The sequence below is a fragment of the Aethalodelphis obliquidens genome, unplaced genomic scaffold, assembly GCF_003676395.1.
Source record: "Aethalodelphis obliquidens isolate GAN/ISIS:26980383/991018 unplaced genomic scaffold, ASM367639v1 scaffold29, whole genome shotgun sequence".
NCBI classification, from domain to species: domain Eukaryota; kingdom Metazoa; phylum Chordata; class Mammalia; order Artiodactyla; family Delphinidae; genus Aethalodelphis; species Aethalodelphis obliquidens.
In genome coordinates this window covers 129,758-148,835 of record NW_020837973.1, presented here as the reverse complement: position 1 = coordinate 148,835, position 19,078 = coordinate 129,758, and the positions used below count along the sequence as shown (strand labels likewise).

Below are 19,078 nucleotides of genomic sequence, written 5' to 3'. Positions count from 1 at the left end.
GCACCCCAGAAGGTGCCGGACCCCTTGGAGCTCCAGGTGAGCAGAGCTGAGACGGATGGGGACAAGGGCACATGTGCTTTATTGCTTATGCTGCACATTCAAATGAATACAATAAACCCCTTTAAAAAGTAAGGCACGTGAGCAGCCTTCTGTGCAAGTTCCGTATTATTTAAAATTCCTATTGGCTAATAAAGTATTTCCACTCTAGAACTGGAGCTATCTAGAAAAGCACATGATGAGTTTTTTGCAAGCTGAGTACCTGTAACATTATTGTATCGTACCTCATGGCACAATTAAACAGCCTCAAATCAAATGTATGTATCTAAGTAACGATATAACTACTGTTACGATTGCAAAACATTAACCAGCTTATCCACATATGTACAGTTGGGTCCCCAAATGGTAATCATACAAAATTTAAAGGAGGAACAGTATCTAACTCATCTGTGTACCATTTCATTACAGGTAAGAGATTTGGCATTTTCAGTCTTTTCTTCCGTAAGTCCCGTCAGTATCCGCAGGAGACGAGTGTCATACGATGCTGAAGACCATGGAAAGATACTGCTCATACGACACCTGAATCCAGCCGTCCTGGTCCGTGTCATAGCGTCTGAATATATCTGTCAACCTCTGAGGAAAAAACAGCAGGTGTTTAGATCTAATACTTATCAAACAGAAGGAACCAACTGTACTGGTAAAAGGGCATTCAGGAACCCAATTTCAGAAGCATTCACGTCTCTGCCCGCAGAGGGCCACGGGCGAGGTGCCCTCGACCACCCTCAAAAGCCAGGCCGGTCCACCCAGGAGATGCAGGACAGCAGCGCGTAGGCGGGTGGGCCGCCAGCCCAGCTCCACTACACACCGCGGCCCTGGGTCCTGGCGGAGCCCTCTGGCCCCAGAACCTGGCCTCCCAAGTCCCTGGTGGTGAGCCTGGGTCCTCCCTTCCCACTCGAAGGCTGTCCTCTGGGGGGGCCTCCCTGAAGGCTCCCCTCTGCTCTGGCCACTTGCCGCTCAGGACAAAGGGAAACCAGCCCCCACTGGGCTCCTCCTCTAGAACCTGCCGCCCAACAGGGGAAGCCCAGCGCAGGGCCAGAAGGGCAGGATGACCTCGTGCCAGCCCAGGACGCTGGCTTCTGAAGCCCAGCCGCCCTCCCCGCTCAGGGCCCGCCCGCCCACCTCCTGTCTGACCACACCCCCAGGGCGCCGCCTCAGTCTGTTCACAAGCCTGGCCGCCTGAGAGCAGGGACGGTTAGGTAAGTACCACTCCAAATGACAGATGCTGGGCAACCATGGCAGGCTCTGAAGAATCCTCCTGACAGAAGACAGTGCCCCAGGCTCATCGTGACCTTGGTGGTCGCCTGTCCACCTGCCCAGGGGCCGAGAGCAAGGCTGCAGCCTGGCCCGTGAGCCGTGTCCCCTGCACCTCAGTCTCTCCAGTTCCACCCCTCTCCTGTGCTGGGCAGGCTGACGGCCAACAGCATACGGGCTGACACAGGTGACAGTCCACACGGGCGTCAGCCAGGAGCTTCCTGTGTGTGAAACACTGGCGTGACACAAACCACAGAAACCACCAGCAGCAGTAACCTCCCACCGGGAGACCGATGGGCGATTTCCCTTTCTTTACACTTAACTGTCTTTTCCGAAGATTTCTACAAGTTTCCACGTTGCTTTGTAGAAAACAATTTTCAAAAAGCCTTTTTCTTTTTGGAAAGAGGCAGATGAAAAGAAAACGCTTTTGAGGGCTTTTGAGGATTTTTTACATGTGGCCTGCAGCTTAGCCTTTCCTTTTCGATTCCCCACCTCTGTCCAGCGTTTAGGCTCCTTCTCCAAGGCTGGGAGGGAGCAGGGCAGCAGCAGGCTTCCAGCATGGCCCAGAGGCAATGACCAGCTGCGGGCAGCCTCCCGGCTGGCCTGTGCTCCGCTCACAGACGAGCAGAGGCGCCACGTGAACTCCTCAGGGGACTCACATGCTGCTACTCTGGGGGCTGAATGCTGCCATGTGATGACCCTTTCTTAGGCAGAGATATAAGGATGAGGTGGTCACTTATGGGACGTAACCTCAGATGAAAATCCTAAGCCCACAACAATCCAGACGCAGATCCTAGTGAGAGACTTTCACGCTACACCTGTTCCTAACGTGTGCCGACAACATTGCAAACATGTAATCCTGCCTCACCAGACACCGAGAGGGAGAGACAGGGTAGGGTTAGGCTCTCCGCTTTTCAGAGACGTGAGGCTTAAATGCTCTCCAAGTCACTGAGGGACTGGGACTGCTGGGCCCAGATTCCCCGGGAAAGAAATCGGGATAGCAGACCAGGCAGAGAAACTTCACTTACTGAACTATCACTTTAACAGGGAAAAAACCTGAGAGTGCTTTCCCAAATTCCAAATTATACTGATAACCTCATGCCTAGCACACCCCTCTGTGGATTCTAAAACCAACGAGATGTAACCTCGATTTGAATGCGAAGTGCAAGGGTATCTTTCGGGGATAGGTTCTACTTAAATACTTACGGAAAACACATTCGCTTCCCATAAATGGAATTGTGACAGAATTAAGAGGGAGGGTGTCACAGAGTCTTACGTAGACTTGACCATGAGTTGAGAACTGCTGAATCTAAATAATGGGCACATGGGTTCATTATACTGTTGTCTCTGCTTTTTTTTTTTTTCTCTTGCGGTACGTGGGCCTCTTACTGCCGCGGCCTCTCCCGTTGCGGAGCACAGGCTCCGGATGCGCAGGCTCAGCGGCCATGGCTCACAGGCCCAGCCGTTCCGCGGCATGTGGGATCTTCCCGGACCGGGGCACGAACCCGTGTCCCCTGCATCGGCAGGTGGACTCCCAACCACTGCGCCACCAGGGAAGCCCTTTTTTTTTTTTTTGAGATTTGTCAAAAAAGAAAAAGTTTTGCAAGACATGAGGGTTTATACCAATTCACTGCATTTCTAAAGCTTAACTCTATGGGCCTTGGCTCCCCACCTAGAAACAGGAGCAGGGCCTGTGCGGGAATAGCCAGCGTGGGTGCGAGCGCTCGCGCCCTCCATCCTAGGAGGGGCTCCCCTGGGTGCTTTGTCCAGGCCTGCACTTACTTCTCTCCTGGGTAAGGCAGGGAGGCCGCAGGAGGATCCACAGAAGCACTGCAGGGAACCGCGAGGCGGTGGTCACTGTGATCGCCAGCCCTGCCAGACACTGTGTCTAACACCCGAACAGGCCACCTGTGCTCAGGGCACGGCTCCCAGCTTAGGAGCCAGCAGCGCACACGACAGCAGCTTACCCGATTCTCATAAGACACACCAAAATAGCAGGGTATGCATGCAAAGAGCCCATCGATCCCCTCCAGAAGGACAGCTCCCGGTGCTTCCAGGGCAGGAGGGGCCCTGCTGTCTGCACCTCCGTCTAACAGAACGACCAGCTACTCCTCCAAACAGCACGCTAACTTCTCTAAGTTCCGGAACCAGTTTCCGTGTCTGACTCCTGCTCGCCTGCTTCGCCGTCCCGTGCCTTCCCGCAGTCGGCGCCTGTGGGCGCCGCGCAGCCGGTACCTGCAAGACGATACAGCCCTGGATGAAGTCGTCAAAGGCGATCTGCCCCCGTCCTTGTCTGTCGAACTTCCGAATGAGGGTGTCGTGAAACTGGTCAGAGAGCCGGTACCCTGGAGGAGAAGAGCAGAGTCAGTACCCACGCTCCCTCCCCAGACCCCAGCCTCTCCCTCCCCAGAGAACACGGCATGGGCCCCAGGGGACGTGGGCCCCAGGGATCCCCGGCTGCAAGCGCACTGCAACACACTGAGAGCCTGGTGGCCACTGTGCAGTGCCGGCCCCACCCCGAGGAGGGACTCACTCAGAGACCAGCAGCCCCTTCCTGGAGGGTCCGGAGTAACCCAGTCACCAGTTGCCGTGCCCCTTGCCCCGAGGGGTCTCCTGGACCCTGTGGACTCAGCCTCCTTAACAGCCCCTTATTGTTGAATTTTCCTACCGTATTAACTTAATGGTGAAGCTGTGAATAACTGGGCTGCCCTGGGTTACTCATTGCTGGAGGAGGCTTCGCACGCTAAGACCTCGTGCGGAGGTTGACTGACGGCCCCTCCCCCGCCTCAATCAGCTCCCTGACGTCAGGACAGGAGGTCAGGACAGGAGGCCGTGAGGAGTAGGGCGGCCTCACACACACTGAAGCCCTCCAAGGGTCACCCAGGTGACTCCACCTTCAGCTTGCTGGGCGTCCTGGAAGGCCTCCAGCAAGGACGCCCCGGGGCGGCTCTAAGCCCTTCCCCTTCCTTCCCTCCTAACCTCACCACCTGTGTGACCGTGGTTTCCTTACTTATTCAGGAGACAAGATCCAGGTGCCAACATATTTTTACTGGTTTTCAGTCTCGCTGGAATCTTTGCAAGGATATGTACACCTACTGTCTGAGTGAACGTCACAGTTAATTACCTGTACAAGCACTTCATCACTCTACTGAAAGAGTCACACATGCAAACACGTGCCAGTACTTTCCAGAGTGGTCAGCGCGCTCTATGCGTCCTGTGACTTAAATCCAGGGCCCCCTGCCCTGCAGCTGAGTAGAAGACAGGACCCCAACTTAGAAAAGAGCGACAGGCGGGTGCTGGATGGGCGCCCCCTCACGCCCGGTACCGGTGCCTGTGGCCCAGAGAGACAGAGGCCCGGCTGGTGAGGGTGAGCCTGGGACACGGTGACAGGGCAGTGCCCGCCCAAGCCATCGCTGTGCAATGGTTTCCTGCCCAGGCTGGGAAAGGACACACGAGATGGTGACAAAGACACAGCAGCAGGGAGAGCAGAGCTCCGGAATCAGACAGGGCTCCACTGGCCGCTGGGACTCTTGGGCCTCTGGGCCCGCTCCTCCCTCCAAAACCCAAGACGTGAACCCCCCTCAGCAGACCATTTTAGGGTCAGTGAGGCAGGTGGAAACCCTGCTGGCCCCTCACTGTGTGTCCCCCGGCCCAGCTGCTGCACTTCCAGGGCACAGATGCCCAGTGGAGGGAACAAGCCCTTCTTTCCTGAGAACCAGCAACCTCCACTGGGCATCCAGCGCCTGCTCTCAGCACCAGGAGAAAAGCCAGACGCCAGTCAGTAACCATGGCAAAGGACAGATCCGGATCAGGGCACCACCCGTGTCTACACGGAGCCAACGGCACCAAGAAAGGGGCGGAGGCTGCCGGAGACCTGATGGGGCCTAACTCAGCCGACCCGGCTGTAAACACACTGCTAACGCGGTCAGGGGAGCCAAAGGCTGGGGATCCAGGGATGAAGTGACAGGGTGCCGGCTCGGACTCCTCAGCATGAAAAGAGGGGCAGAGCAAATGCAGCAGGAAGATGGAAAGTGGTTGAAAGCGAGCAAGGAGGAAGTGAAGGTTTTACTTCACTCCTTTACAAGGAGGAAGTGAAGGTTTCACTCTCGTGAAATAAATTCCTTATAAAAACCACACTGGCCTTGAGCTGCCAGGGGCTGGGTGCGGGACGGGGTCGTTTGCTGGGGATGGGGCTGTCAGCCCCACACACACACACCAGCAGAGTATGAGGCCCAGGCCTTATGCACCTTCTTATTTCCAGGTCTCTGAACCTGGCATGTAGCACATACTAGGAATAAGAGCCTAAATGATGAACGGGTGTGCTGGTCAGTCACAGCCCCGCCAGGTCAGGCTGAGACCCTGTGTGGCACTAGCAGAGATCAGAGGACACCTTAGGGCTTGACCTCCCCCCGCACCCCCGACTCCCTCACGCATCTGCTGGGCTACAGCACAGCCCCCAGCTGGGCTGACAGACACTTGTTCTTAGGAGGGAAACCAAAACAGGCAATTTCACTCCTGGGGCACATTTCCTAACAGTTACTAACAAGTAGCCTGCGAAAGGATGGCAACGCTCCTTGTGTGGAAGAAAAGGCTCCAGAGAAGGCCCTAGGAAATGGCGGACCAATCACAAGCAGAAACTTTTTGGAATAACTGAAGAAATGCTGCAACCGGATATTTACTTTTTCCAGGAAAAGCTGGAAGTCAGGAAGGATCTCGGCTGTGCCCAGCTCGACGGGGCCTGTCGGCTCGTGACCTTGAGGGACCACCGCGGACCTACCACGGCCACAAACGTCCCAGGTCTGACCGGGGCTTGTCGACCTCAGCGTTTCCAACGTGAGCTCCCAGGACGCGAGGGTCACCGGCACTAAGTCAAAAGAGGGCTCCGGGGCCTGACGAGGTTAGAAACACTGTGTTCGGGGACACTTGAGGTCACCAGTCTGGAAGCTAAGTCACAGGGTCCAGGTTCCAGCCGGCCAGGCCTCCGGCTCCCTCCTGCCCAGGACTGCTCTGCGGGGGCCACCTCCCTCCCAGCCCCCCACCTGAGGCACAGCAAGGTCAGCTGCGTGCCAAGTTTCAATTCAGAGAACCTGAGGTCAATGTCCTGCCCAAAGCCTGACCCACGCGTGGCAGGCTCACAACACAAACTTCCTGTGGGGTCCCAGAGCCTCTAAGGCAAGAAAGAGAAACCGAGAGGACAGCCATAAAGCGCACGCCCAGAGGGGGGGGGCAGAAGCACCTTAACAGCCACAAGAACAGAAACGCACTTCATACCATTAAACGCTGGACCAGTCGGAATAAAGCACATTGTGATCTACCAGAAGGACCCTGCGAACAGAGGGCCCAGTGAACGTCAAACAAGCCAGAATGCTGGTGCAACGACCACAGTCCTCCCTCCATAAATGACAAACCCCAAGTTCCCCTCAGGCCCACGTGGGCGCTGGACCAGAAGGCCCGCTGGCGTGCTCTGGAAGGCACCACGTGAACACTGCTCACAGCACGGCACACACTCAGGCTGGCACGCGTGTGGCACGCGTGCTGACATGCACTTGAGAATGGGAGCTTCCACACTCAGGCCTACGCTCCGCGCAACTCACGGGCTCGTCCCCTGTGGGCATCGTACCTTCTTTCTGTGTATTTTCACATCAGGAAATATAAATAGCCCTACACTGTTTTCTTTTGACTCGTTCACTTTAAATTGTTTCAGAAGCCACATTCTCAGTGTGCCTGTGACATCACTCCACTTCACAAAAGACAAACTACTGCATAGCCCTTATCTCATTTTGGATGAAAACCGTATAGAAGCCTCCAAGTCAAGTATCAGCCTTCACGATGTAAGTAACAGGAAGATATAAAACCGTGTGATGTAAACAAAGATTTCACAGACTGCTTTCAAAATCAGTAAGCTAAACGAAGTAACAAGATCAACTTTATGGCCCTGGCTCCAAAATGAAAGAGCTACGCAGTCAAGACAAGTGTTTTACCAAAACCTGAGAGGGCTTGCTTGAGCTCGTTCTTGTCGATCATGCCCGAGTTGTCCCTGTCGTAGGTGCGGAAGACGTTCTGCCAGTCCGTGATGTACTTCCAGACGCCGGTGAACTCGCTGAAGTTCACGCCGGCCTTGTTCTCTCTGTCAAACATGGCTGAGACAGAAGGGCGTGAATCAGCAAGAACCTAGAGCAGAGGCGCGCCCACACCCCCGGCGGGCCTGGCTCCTCCGGGACCCAGCCTGGTGTTCGGCCAGCGGGTCCCCAGGTGCTGGCGGTGACCCAGCCACAGCCCTAAATCGTGCTAGGTGGGCACGAGGCGTGCGAGCCAAACACCCTGGTGGAGCCACAATAAAAACGCTTTACACTGAAGGAGGTTCCGCAAAAGCATGACGGCGGCAGGGCGCACCCGCGATCAGGAGGAACTGGAGCCGCAGTGCAGAGCCGTCGAGGGGCCCACCCCAACCCTCCCAGCTCCGGGTCCCATTCCTGGAGCCTCCCCGTCCCCCAGCGGACCCGAGTCCCGAGTGGGGGCTCAGAAGAGTCCTCGGGCGAGGGAGGCCTCTACTCGGATGAGAACAGGACTATTGGCTTTAGATTATTTTAGTAAGGCCTGCCTTTCACTGAGAAAAAAATCAGCCTGATTCCAGGTCCAAATAAGAACGAACTTCTAACTACATTTACATACAACTGCAGGCACAATGGACAAAAACTCAGTGTGAAACACTGCTACAGAGAAAGTAATACACCGTTTGGTCTCTTTTCAGGTCATCTGAGTGCTCTTGGTCTGGCCACAAGCGCATTCCACTTCAGAGACATTTCACATGAGAACTCGCACGCTTCCTCTAGTCAACAGGCATGCAAGACGTGACTGCGTGTGAAACGTAAGTATGTGAGATCAGTAGACTGAGAAAGGAAGGACGGGTTGGACAGTCAACTCAAAGTCAAGACTCAGTGAAGGGCCAGGGCGGGTGGCAGTTCCGGAAGAGAAATCAGCTCAGAAGCACAGGAAGGATGGTGTTGCCCCTACTTACATATGATTGACCGGACAGTCACTGGATTAAACGGAGTCCAGGTGCCTGAAACAAAGAGCAGAAATTAAGAAAGAGAAGAAACTCTGAATCCCCAGTTGTAACCCCAGAAGCCAGAGAAAATAAGTAATTAGCTTTCAACATCAAGACCCTAGAGCCACGGTTCGTTCTCCGCAGGGGACGCCGCCCCCAGGACGATGGGTCTGTCAGGTCCTATCCACACTGCCCGGGGAATCGCTCAGGTCCAGCCACACATTCAAAGCTGCTCAGGAAGACCTGCACCTGGAAGCTCACTCTTGTTCACTTTATAACCAAGAGATGCTATTTTAATACTCACTGAACTTCCCAGGGCCATAGCACCAGGTAAGCTGAGAAGATGGCACTAAGCTGTGCTAAGAACGTCACCAGCTACCACTTCAGAAAGTCCCACCCCAAGGGCACCACCGCTCCCAGGACCGGGGCAGCTGCACACGTCGTGCAGTGACCCTGCTGGAAAGCACACCGTGAAACCATGCTTTACATTTTTCTCCTAAAATGACAGTCTGGGCAGCATACTATTTTCTCTGAAATTGTGAAAAGGCAGGACACACTGTTCCACAATTCACTGCAGAGCAGTAAAGGGGATGTTACCGAATATCTATCATAAAGGAGCCTGCTGACACCGATGGATTTGACGATTGAGAACCATTTATCCACTGTGATGATGGACTGCTCACCAGGTACCCTTACGCCCAAGGATCTGTTTTCAGAGTGATTTGCACCTTTACCAATTTTTATACTCACTAAAAACAACATAAAAACGTTTTTATGGGGCGGGAGAGCAGCGTCTCTCCCCATCCCCCCATTCTTCCCTCTCTACAGACGGTTTCAGCTCTGGGTGGCAGAGTCCCATCCCCTGGCCACACACGAGGCAGCACCCTTCCTGCCTGGCCGCGACCACTGGGCTCCGAGCACGTCCCCGACCTGGCCCACATGCGTTTCTCCCGACGCCCAGCATGGCCCCCCAAACACACGCACACCTTCACCTCAACCCCTGCCTCTCCTTACGCCTCCGTTTATACGAGGCTTCCTCAGAGGAGCCCTCCTGAGCGCCCCGCACCCAGGCCCCTCGGTCACTGCATCTGCTCCAGCGGCGCCCTGAGCCTGGCCCGCAGCGGGGACCCCTGGGCACTGGTGCGCATCTCTGCAGACTTTACAGGCGTTTGGGGGAGGGCAGGCAGGAGGATGTATATAAAGGTATCGGAAAAGGTCAGCATCGTTGGAAACCAGTGTACAAAGAAACTGTGCTACAGAGAAGCCAAGAGAGAGAGGGGGACTCCATGTGCACAGAAGGGTGTCGCTTCTTCACCGTTCCTGACTTTCTAGCTGCCCTGGCTGGTGTTTCCACAGGAGATAACCCACCAGGACCAGGAGCCCGAGAAACCAAACGCAGCCGCTGGACTCCTTCCCGCCTTCCCTCCGCCTCGGACGCAGGCTGTGACCTGAGAGCCCTCGATGATCGCCCTGCTGAGCGGCCTGCACCCACTGCCCATCCCGGCTGTGAGCAGGGCTGCGCCCCTGGCCACGTTGGCAAATGACTCGGCCGAACGCGTTTTCCACAGAAGTGACACGAGTAAGACAGTCAGATGATGATGCAAACACAGGCACTTTTCGCGGTGAGGGCCAGGCAGAGGGAGGTGTGGACCAGAGGAACCGGCAGCCGAGCTGAAGGGCCGTGAGGCTCAGCAGAGTGGCAGGTCACCCCGGGCTGAGTCAGGGGTGGAGAGGAGACCCGCAGGCTGTCCAGCTTGGGAGGTGGAGGCAGGCTCCTGGTGCCTCCCCTGGCCCACCCTTGTTACCCAAACGGGGCCTGACTCTCCAGGGAAACCAAGGGATAATCACAATAGCCAACAGTTAATTGACTGTTTAGCTCATGCCAAGCCCTGTGGCCTGGTTCTCAGACTAAACATCAAAGCTTCACAGCCCCTAGTGAGGGCAACATTTAGTATTCCAGTTATACTAAGTGTTAAACACACTGGAGCGTCGGCCCGAAAATCTGCAGTTTTCTGTAAGAAAATGCACTGCAATGTGGACAAGCATGTCTAACAGAGCCTGCTGGAAATACAGGGTACACCGAGCAGCGAGATTCCCTTCAGTGCCAGTGACCCTCACCCGGATTTTCCAGGCCAGCCCCAATTGCAAACATTCCCAGTAAACAACATGTCTAGGAATGTCACAACCAGCAGCTTGCAAAAGATTTCCTGTCAGACTTTTACTTAGAAATACAATATATGGTCCCTGTTCCTGTAAGTCTTGCCTCAATTTCATCTGAAAAGACCAAAGAAAACAGAAACATACACAGTATTTTCCATGTAAACTGAGTACACCTAACTCTTTTCACCCATAATTTGGGTACGAGTGGGTCGCAGCTCCGTTGAGGGGTGGGTCAACATCAGGACACTTAGCATTTTCCGCTGTAACCGTCAAGCACACAGATGATTTAAAGAATTTATATCTGATCCCTTCTCAAATGAGAAAAAACCCCCGCTCTGCTCTGTGATAGTATATTCTGTTTTTTTGCTCTCCAGAGAGTTTTCTTTCTTGAAATTGCAACCTGTTACCACAAACTTGGACTTCAGTGAGAGATAACGGGCTAAGTCGTCATGGCATCCAGCAAACGCACACTGAAATACCTGTTTATCTGGAATCTTTGGGGGAAAAAAAAACCTTTTTTTTACAGCACCACTGGCAATCTCCTTCCACTTAACTGCATCAGATCTGGGACTCCCAGCCCTTCTGGGCATTTCTTCCTGCAAGCGGAGCCAAGTAGGAAGGGGTGAGAGCAGTTCTACGGGCTCGCATGGAATCGGCCAGGACACTGGTGCCTCTTCAGGGTCACGAACTCTGTATCCCACCAGTCTCCTTCAACTACGGCCTCAAAGAGCCACGACTGGAAATACGGCCTTTCAAAAGGCCATCTGAACACCATCGATAGCCATAACAACACCTACAGCCTTCGAGCTGATAAATGCCGCTTCTAGAAACTTGTTCTATGAAATCACTACAGTATTTACATCGAAGAAAATCAGAAACAACCTAAGTGTCTCACAGTGAAACTCTGTACACTCAGTTCTGATAGATGAGTGATGTCTCTGGTTCTGTACCAGGCGATGTGGGACCTGGTGGACATGGGCTGGGCCCGAGGCGGAGGGGCTAAGCCTCCAGTTGTCCCAGAGTGTGATCTGCCCAAGGCCAAGGTCGTGGAATAAAGCCAACCCTGTCTTCCTCTGCTTCCACCTGAAACTCTGCTGCACAGGTTTCTGGGACGAGCAGATACAACAGGCTGTGTTGGGGGCCTCCAAGACCACCCCCAGGCTTGATGACTCGCTAGGACTCACAAAACTCACAGTCAGTTTATTACAGCAAGAGACATAGAGTAAAATCAGCAGAGGGAAAAGGCACGGGGAAAAATCTGGGGGGGCCAGGCACCCGCTTCCCGGGGAGTTGCACAGGGCGCCCCTAATCCTCCACGGAAAGCTGAGACCACACCTCGCACGTGTTGTCAACCAGGGAAGCTCCAGGCAGCGAGGGAGCACATGCCTGCCGCAGCTGCAGTGCAAGCATGAGCCGCCCAGGCAGAGGGGCAGCAAGTTCCAGGAAGCAGCCAGCAGCCACGCAGGCAGGCCCTCCTCGGGGACGTGCAGGCTCTGAGCACAGCAGGTGCAGGGTGAAGACGGTAAACGCCAGACCCTCCGCTGCCTCATAGGCTGGGCCTATGACGGAGTGACAGTGAGGTGACCTGATGGGCAGTCAGCAGGGAACTGTCGGCTTATGTGGTCTGATCTCTCTCACTGCTAGTCAATATGGGATCCCCAGAAGAGATGAAATCTATTTTGCTAAAAATACCTCTAAAAGAATATATGACTTATTATTATTTAAAGTCCAGCTGAAAAACGCCTCCTCAAAATACATCAATATGTTATGTCAACCTAAACCTACAGAAGCACAAAAAAAGAGGCTTGAGCAAAATTAATTTCCTGTAATTCCAAGGAACAATGCCAAAGTAAAGATTAAAAAAACAAGCACCTAACTGAAGACAGTTTGCGACATGTCATTTCAAACAGCAGGCAAGACAGTCCTGTCTCTATTCACACCTCTTAACCGAGCAGTCATTCTCAGACGCGCTCCGGGGAGACAAGCTGCATAAAGGACTCAGTGTACAGGACCCACGAGTACTTCTTCAGGGCGGTTTCAGCTGGATTTTAACAGAGCGCGTCAGAGGCACAGATCTCACTGCAGAGAGAAACCATGCTACTTTGAACCTCCAGTTTTCCCACCAGTAACAAGCTAATTAAACTGATTTCCTGAAATAGCTTAATATTCTAGTCCTAATATGAAAAAAGAAGCCCAATCCTGGGGGAGAAATCAAAAGTCAAAAATAACTCCAATCGTATCAGCTATGGGAATTCGAGGACAGTGAAGAAAACTGACTTGTGTCCATCCTTGGTGACAGAAGTGACACGACACGACTGCAAACAAGAGGCCAGCTCGACCAGCTTCCTCCAAAAGCTGATGCCCGGTAGCCAGAGACTGCTGCAAAACGACTCCAGAGGAGCCAGGAGGAGGAAAAGGGCAGCATCCAGGAAAGGAAGGTGCCGCGGGTGCCTCGAGGAAAGGCAGGTGTCCTGGGTGGGAGGAGCAGAGCCCCGCAAGCGGTGGGAGCCACGGGGCACCTGTGCGTCCGGGGGCGCCAACGGGAAGACACAGGTGGGACGGCACAGGGGTGGGGCGAGCGCCTAGCAGTGCAGGCACACACCCGGATTCTGGTCCCGCTCTCAGCCTGAGGGCTCACCGCGCGCTCTGAGGCTGTGGAAGGACGAGAGATCTGTACCCATTCATAACCTGCCTTCCTGCAGAAAGGGCCGAAGGGAACGTACAAGATATTCACGGCACAGCAAAAGAAAGCAGACTCTGGTCATGCTGGATGGGAGGAGAAAAGCATATGAAAGTTAGGGGTCTCAGACTATCAGTAAAATTCACCTCTTCAAATTCTAAGCTCATGGGACTGGCAAGCCAGAAATTTAATTTAAAATTTTTAGCAGCTAATTTGAAGAGAAAATGTGACTGGTTACAAGATTCAGGTTAAGACAAACAAAACAAGACAGAACAGCCATCACAGTTGCTCCACACAAGAGGCACCACACCCCCAGGGAGGAGTGAGGCGGCCACGTGGGGGGAAGGGGGGCTGCCACGCCCGTCCCGCTCAAGGCTAGGCTACTACCTGCTTCACGGGACAAGTTCTTACATCGCCCCAACAGAAGCTGAGGGAATCCCTCAGGGCAAATCAAGAAAAGTGACTCTACAGGGCCGCTGTGAGACGGTCCTGATACACACTTTTCGGTGGGCTTAAACCAGGTACCGATTTCAAAGCATCTTAGGAATGGAGGGCTGAACATCCTGTGGGCAATTCTGTTAAAATTCTCTCTCCAGCAGGCTCCTGATTCAAGGGCACAGAACCATCTGCTTTAACAACCAGCTCAACTGGAAGCAGTACTGACTCCCTCTAGGGAAAATATTACCTGTGTTCACCTGTAAATACCAATCCACCAGCAGTAACAAAGAGAACATCCGTGGTGTGCGCCACGCGCAGGGCTGTGAGGCAGCGTCCGCCTGCCACACCACCAGCTGCTCCCACTAGGCAAGGTGAGCCTTTCAACATCTTCATTACCTCTTAAAGTCAATCCCCTTCTGGCTTAAATGCCACACCTCTGGACGGCACCACAAACGTAAGAATCAGAAAAGACAGTGGCATCTGACGGGTTAAAAAAAGGGCCACACAGCCAGGTATTTATGGAATCAAGGTCTTCAGTAGTACCTCCACGGATCAATCATGCTGAAGCCAGCAACAAGGCGACTCCACGGTGAGCTCCCAGCACCAGCACCAAGAGCTGTAACCCCCTCTAACCCATGTCTGAATGACTAGCATCCCCCACTGAGAAGCCCACCTCCCCGCGATCCGGCTGTCAGAGCCTCCAGTATCCTTAGTCGCTTCCCTATCGGTGTCTCTGGGGTCTTGATGCCCCTCTCCAGAGGAGTCACAAGACGCAGTCACCTGCGAAATTCAACAGCCCTCAACAAACCTGAAGGATGTCTGCCGTACAAAGCCGGGCTCCCTGCGCTCCTGAAGCCAACACCCCAGCCTCCATTTCTCAGGCTTTCCCCGTGTCCTCCATGCAGTTGCCCCACCCGCTCGGCAAGGACTCAGAGCGGCACCGACACAACCACCAGGAAACCACCCGACAAAACAAGCCAGAAGCTCCTCCACCACGGGTCAGAGATGATAACTAAGTCTTGGTGATTCGGGAAATAACTTAAGAAGAAAGTGATTCACTACGGGTGGTCGGCCTTGCGGTTTACAAGTCCAGACGGCCAGGTGCCACTCACCATTGGATAGCGCTTGTTGGAGCTCGTTGTCCGATATCACACCGCTCCTGTCTTTGTCAACCCTACAAAATTAAGGTCAGTTAAGCTAGCGATTCAAAGCGCAGGAAAAGCAAACGAGGGCAAAAGCAAAGGTTTGACTCTACAGTCAACCCTAAATTAACTCTGGCCCTTCCTTCCCTGGGCCCTTCCCTTCGGCTGCTGGACCTCTCAGTCCCATGACCCGCTGGGGAAAAAGGAAGCGCGCCTCCTTCGCTGTCCAGGCACGCTCCCTGCCGAAACCCAAGCTGCTTCTCCACTTTCTCAGGTCTCCCTCCCTCGGCCTGGCTGAATTCCACCTGCACCAGGTTTTCTCCTTTTCACAAGCAGGAAAAGATTCTCTCAGATAACTAAGTCGTTCCCTGATCATGAGTCACTCCACTTTGGGTCGTTCGTTCGCTGGAAGGACGCCCAGGGACGGAAGGCACTGCGGTGATGGTCACCTGCCCAACAGCCGCAGCCCGGCTTCTTTCCCGGTTGCTGGCATTTCAGCAGCCGGGGAAGAGTCTGCGTTTCTGCTCCCCTAAACAAGCATCCCTGGGAGACCCTCCGCCCCGGAGCAACTCCGGGCAACGGCTGTGAGGGGAGAGGGATGGAAGCCGAGCCCGAGGGCGAGCGGGCTGCGACCCCCGGCTGGCGGCTCTGCACCTTGGGAGGGGCCTGGGGACTGCGGGAGACAAGGCGGGGGGCGGAGAGAAGGCCAAGGGTGGGTGGGGGACGGAGCAGGGCCCGGCGTGGGAGAGGCCGAGAGGGACTAGGAAGGGGGCCGGACAGGACGCCAAGGATGGAGCGTGGGGGGACGGAGCAAGAGACAGGGGCCTGGGGGCACCAGGAAGGAGGCCGGACTGGAGGCCGGGGTCACGGGGCGGGGGAAGGCCCGGGGCTGAGACCAAGAAGAACGCAGTGGAGGCCCGCAAGCGCCTGCGCGGCCGGCCGCACCTCTGGAAGACGTTCCACAGGAAGCTCTGGTCCGGCAGCGCGGCGCCCGCGGAAGGGCCAGCCCCGGGGCCCGGGCGGTACGGGTAGGCGGCCATGGGCCGAGGCGCGACTCGGCTGAAGCACTCCTGGGACACGGACGTCTCCGGGCGGCTCCACTTCCGCCTACGCCTAGACCGGGGCGGGGGCCCGGAGTCACGCCACTTCCGGGGCGGTCACGAGAGCGAGCGCAGCCAATCCAGTCGCGGCCCTGTTGCCAGGCGACGCCCGTGCATCCGGCCAGCGTGTCTGGGTCCCATGGGCATCGCGCAGCAGGTGGCCTAGGCCAGGGTACCCCTAGGGTCGCGGACGCGCGTTGGGAGCCGCTCCCCGCAGCGCAGAGTGGACATGAAGGGCGGAGGCGGTTCCCTCGAGCATGGTCCATTCTTGCACCAAGAAGGTCGTGGAAAGACTGTGATGGAGGGGAAGAACGCGCCCGACATTCTTGTTTTTCTGGACTTATCGCCCGCCCCCGCTCGCACATCTCAGCGTCCCTGCGCCCCGCTTCCCAGGAGCACACGAAGCCCCGCCTCCGACATCTGACGGCGCCCGCCGCTTCCCGGCTCGGCCTGCAGGTGCGTGGCCAAGCCCAAATAGCCCCTGCTGGCCATGGTGGGCGGCTAGCGTGTCCCTCTCGGCCGTCTGGACACGACTGAGCCGCAGCGCACCCCGCGCAGGGAAGCCCAGCTTCATTCAGGGCGCTCCCGCCGCCTTCCAGCCTCTCAGGATTTTGAGCTCCTGATCCAATCATACGGACTCGTTTCATCCTCCTCCCCTACTTGGTTTGTGGAAGGGCCGAGCACCAAGGAAAAGCCTGACACTTCCTTCCTTGGACACGAATCCATTATTCAGCGCTTTGGCTCTGTATCTGACCCGCTGTTATTCTCCAGTTGTATTGTCCTCAGTCCTTTTTCTCTTCTAACCACCAGAGCATATGCTGGAGAGTTCTTTAAAACTCTTCAAAGAGATTAAGATACTCTGACTTGACACACAGATTATTATTCTACAAACCTCAACAATGTGGCTTTTTTCATGACTTAATGAATTCAAGTGTTTTCTAGTTTTATCCTCATAAAGCATTCACATCACTCGTTGACTAATCCTTTCTACAGTTTTCCACAGCTTTTTGATCTCTAGTTTCTGAAACCCATTTTTTCCTATCTCCCATCTCTGCCTCTTTTTTTGTTCTCTAGAAAGCTACAAAATTAGTAACTATGATTTTGCAACCCAATTTATAAGTTTTCCAGTACAGAGTGTACAGGGAAACTTCAGCAAGAAACTTCTCAGCGACTCCAGCTGGCCTCGGCTCCCTCTCCTGACAGTGTCACGGGTTCCAGCAACCCTTGATGGAGTCCAGCCTCGATTGCCGCAGCCAACACCATCTGTGGGGCCCAGGAGTGCTCCGTTCTGCTTTCCGTTTAGTTCCAGGGGTAGGAAATGATTCATTCAAGGGAAGAAGCATTTACTGAATCTCCCCTAGTGTTTAAATATTACTATGTGTAATCCTCACACCAGCACCTCGTGGCAAGGTATCCAGGTCCACATTTTACTGATGAGAAAACTATGCTGGTCTAAGGTCAAAGAGGCAAGAAGAGATTGTAGCCCAGGTCTGTCTGTACTTTTCCTGCATCATCTCACCGGTGGCAAGGCTGACTCTTAAAAGGGAGATTAATTTAGGAAACGAAGATTGAAACAAACAAAAAAATCATCCCCCTAATGTATACCCCTATATATGTACAAATGGGTCTAGGATTCATCAGAGACTGGCCTGGTGCTTTCGCAACTAGGCAGCCTCCGTCACCTCAGCCCTGATGCCTGAGAAACTGAGACTCTGAGAGGCTAATGGGAGTGCACACATGGGCCATGGCACCTGTGCTGTGCTCTAGGGCAGGGCTTAGCCTGCAGTCCTGGCCACAGACAGTTGCCATCTATTCTGGGCGCGGGGGGTGGGGGGGGGAGGTGTTACCTGGAGTCCTGACACCACCTTACAAAGATGTACAGCAACAGTGGCGACCGCCTTCTGACAAGAGAAGAAGGCAGACCGTTTCCTGCCCCTGGTGCTGCTCACCCAGTCATTTAAAGTATTGATGTGCTTTTGCCACTATCTCCTCGTCTATCTTGGGATTCAGTTCCCTCCTAACCAGGTCTGTTCTAAGCTTTCCATTTATATAGTGCTTCTGCGTGGAGGAGAGGAGAAATGAACTGAAAGACAACACTCCCCTAATATTGGGCCAGCCTTTCCTTTGGTCTAATTTCTCTGAGCTAATTGGAAAATGCCTCTTATTATCCTTAGAATTTTTCTAAACATTGGCCCTAGACATAGGGTGCTAGCACTCCTAACACTTTTCAGTCCACCCTCTTGTTCATCTGTCTTTGGCACATAGTAGGCCCTCAATAAACATGTTAAATGAATGGACGGCCAAGTACCTTATGTGCCCTCGTTCTGTCCTTTGTACGCTTGTGCACTCACACAATCTTGTGTTATCTACCTCACCAGCTTCCCCTCTGAAGACACTCCGGCTCCTTACTCGTGTTTATCTTCTTATCAGGACCACTCCGGCATTTGGACTGGAGACTTTTCCTCTTTCAGTCACTTTCCCCTTTTACAGCCTGGTGTGGAATTCCAGGCACAGGCTGACTGAGCCCTGCTCTCCCCTTCCTTTCCAACCAATACTCTTGCCAGAATTCAGATGAAAGCGAATGACCTTTCGGTTTTGTTTTTCCCTCTGGCTTCTTACTGAGTAGCTGTCAATTTACTGAACATAGGATGTTTAGTATAATGAGAAACTACCAAACATCTACACTAGCATTGGCCCACAGCACTTCCAATGAAGGAACTGCTCTTTATCAGCCATCCAAGTGTGGCTACTGAGCACGTGAGGTGGATCAAGGTGACTGGGGAGTGGAATTTTAATGAACTTAAGTGTAAACAGCCATGTTGCTATGGCCGTTGCTATGGACAGTGCAGGTCTGAATATTTTACTGTATATCTTACCTTTCTGCTTCTTTTGATACATATTAGAAATTATATCTCTCTGGGCAGTATTCTATTTTGTGTTTTTTTTTAAGATTTTTTTGATGTGGACCATTTTTAAAGTCTTTATTGAATTTGTTACAATGTTGCTTCTGTTTTATGTTTTGTTTTTTTTTGGCTGCGGGCCATGTGGGATCCTAGCTCCCTGACCAGGGGTCGAACCCGCAACCCCTGCAATGGAAGGTGAAGTTTTAACCACTGGACTGCCAGGAAAGTCCCTCTGTTTTCTTTTTATCTTGACTCACGTTTTTTTTTACTTCTCTGGTTTGTCAATTCCCCTAACACAC

The 19,078-nt window shown here is 53.8% G+C and overlaps 1 protein-coding gene and 1 long non-coding RNA gene across 3 annotated transcripts; both read right to left on the bottom strand.

Annotated features, from left to right (window-relative positions):
- Nucleotides 1-56: 56 nt before the first annotated feature.
- Nucleotides 57-15,861, bottom strand: PDCD6 (programmed cell death 6). 2 transcript variants are annotated; one of them, XM_027125396.1, is made up of 6 exons: nucleotides 15,722-15,861; nucleotides 14,747-14,808; nucleotides 8,327-8,371; nucleotides 7,290-7,448; nucleotides 3,544-3,653; nucleotides 57-630 (listed from the first exon to the last, which is right to left on the bottom strand). In XM_027125396.1, the coding sequence occupies exons 1-6, from the start codon at nucleotides 15,814-15,816 to the stop codon at nucleotides 532-534; spliced, it is 570 nt and encodes a 189-aa protein (XP_026981197.1). In that variant the 5' UTR covers nucleotides 15,817-15,861; the 3' UTR covers nucleotides 57-531. The 2 variants fall into 2 exon arrangements, with proteins under 2 accessions (XP_026981197.1, XP_026981198.1); XM_027125397.1 differs by having other exon boundaries at nucleotides 7,296-7,448.
- On the bottom strand, nucleotides 12,636-14,436 carry LOC113630223 (uncharacterized). The gene is made up of 2 exons (XR_003436859.1): nucleotides 13,882-14,436; nucleotides 12,636-13,282 (listed from the first exon to the last, which is right to left on the bottom strand). It is a non-coding gene; the product is annotated as an uncharacterized LOC113630223 (long non-coding RNA).
- Nucleotides 15,862-19,078: the final 3,217 nt, after the last annotated feature.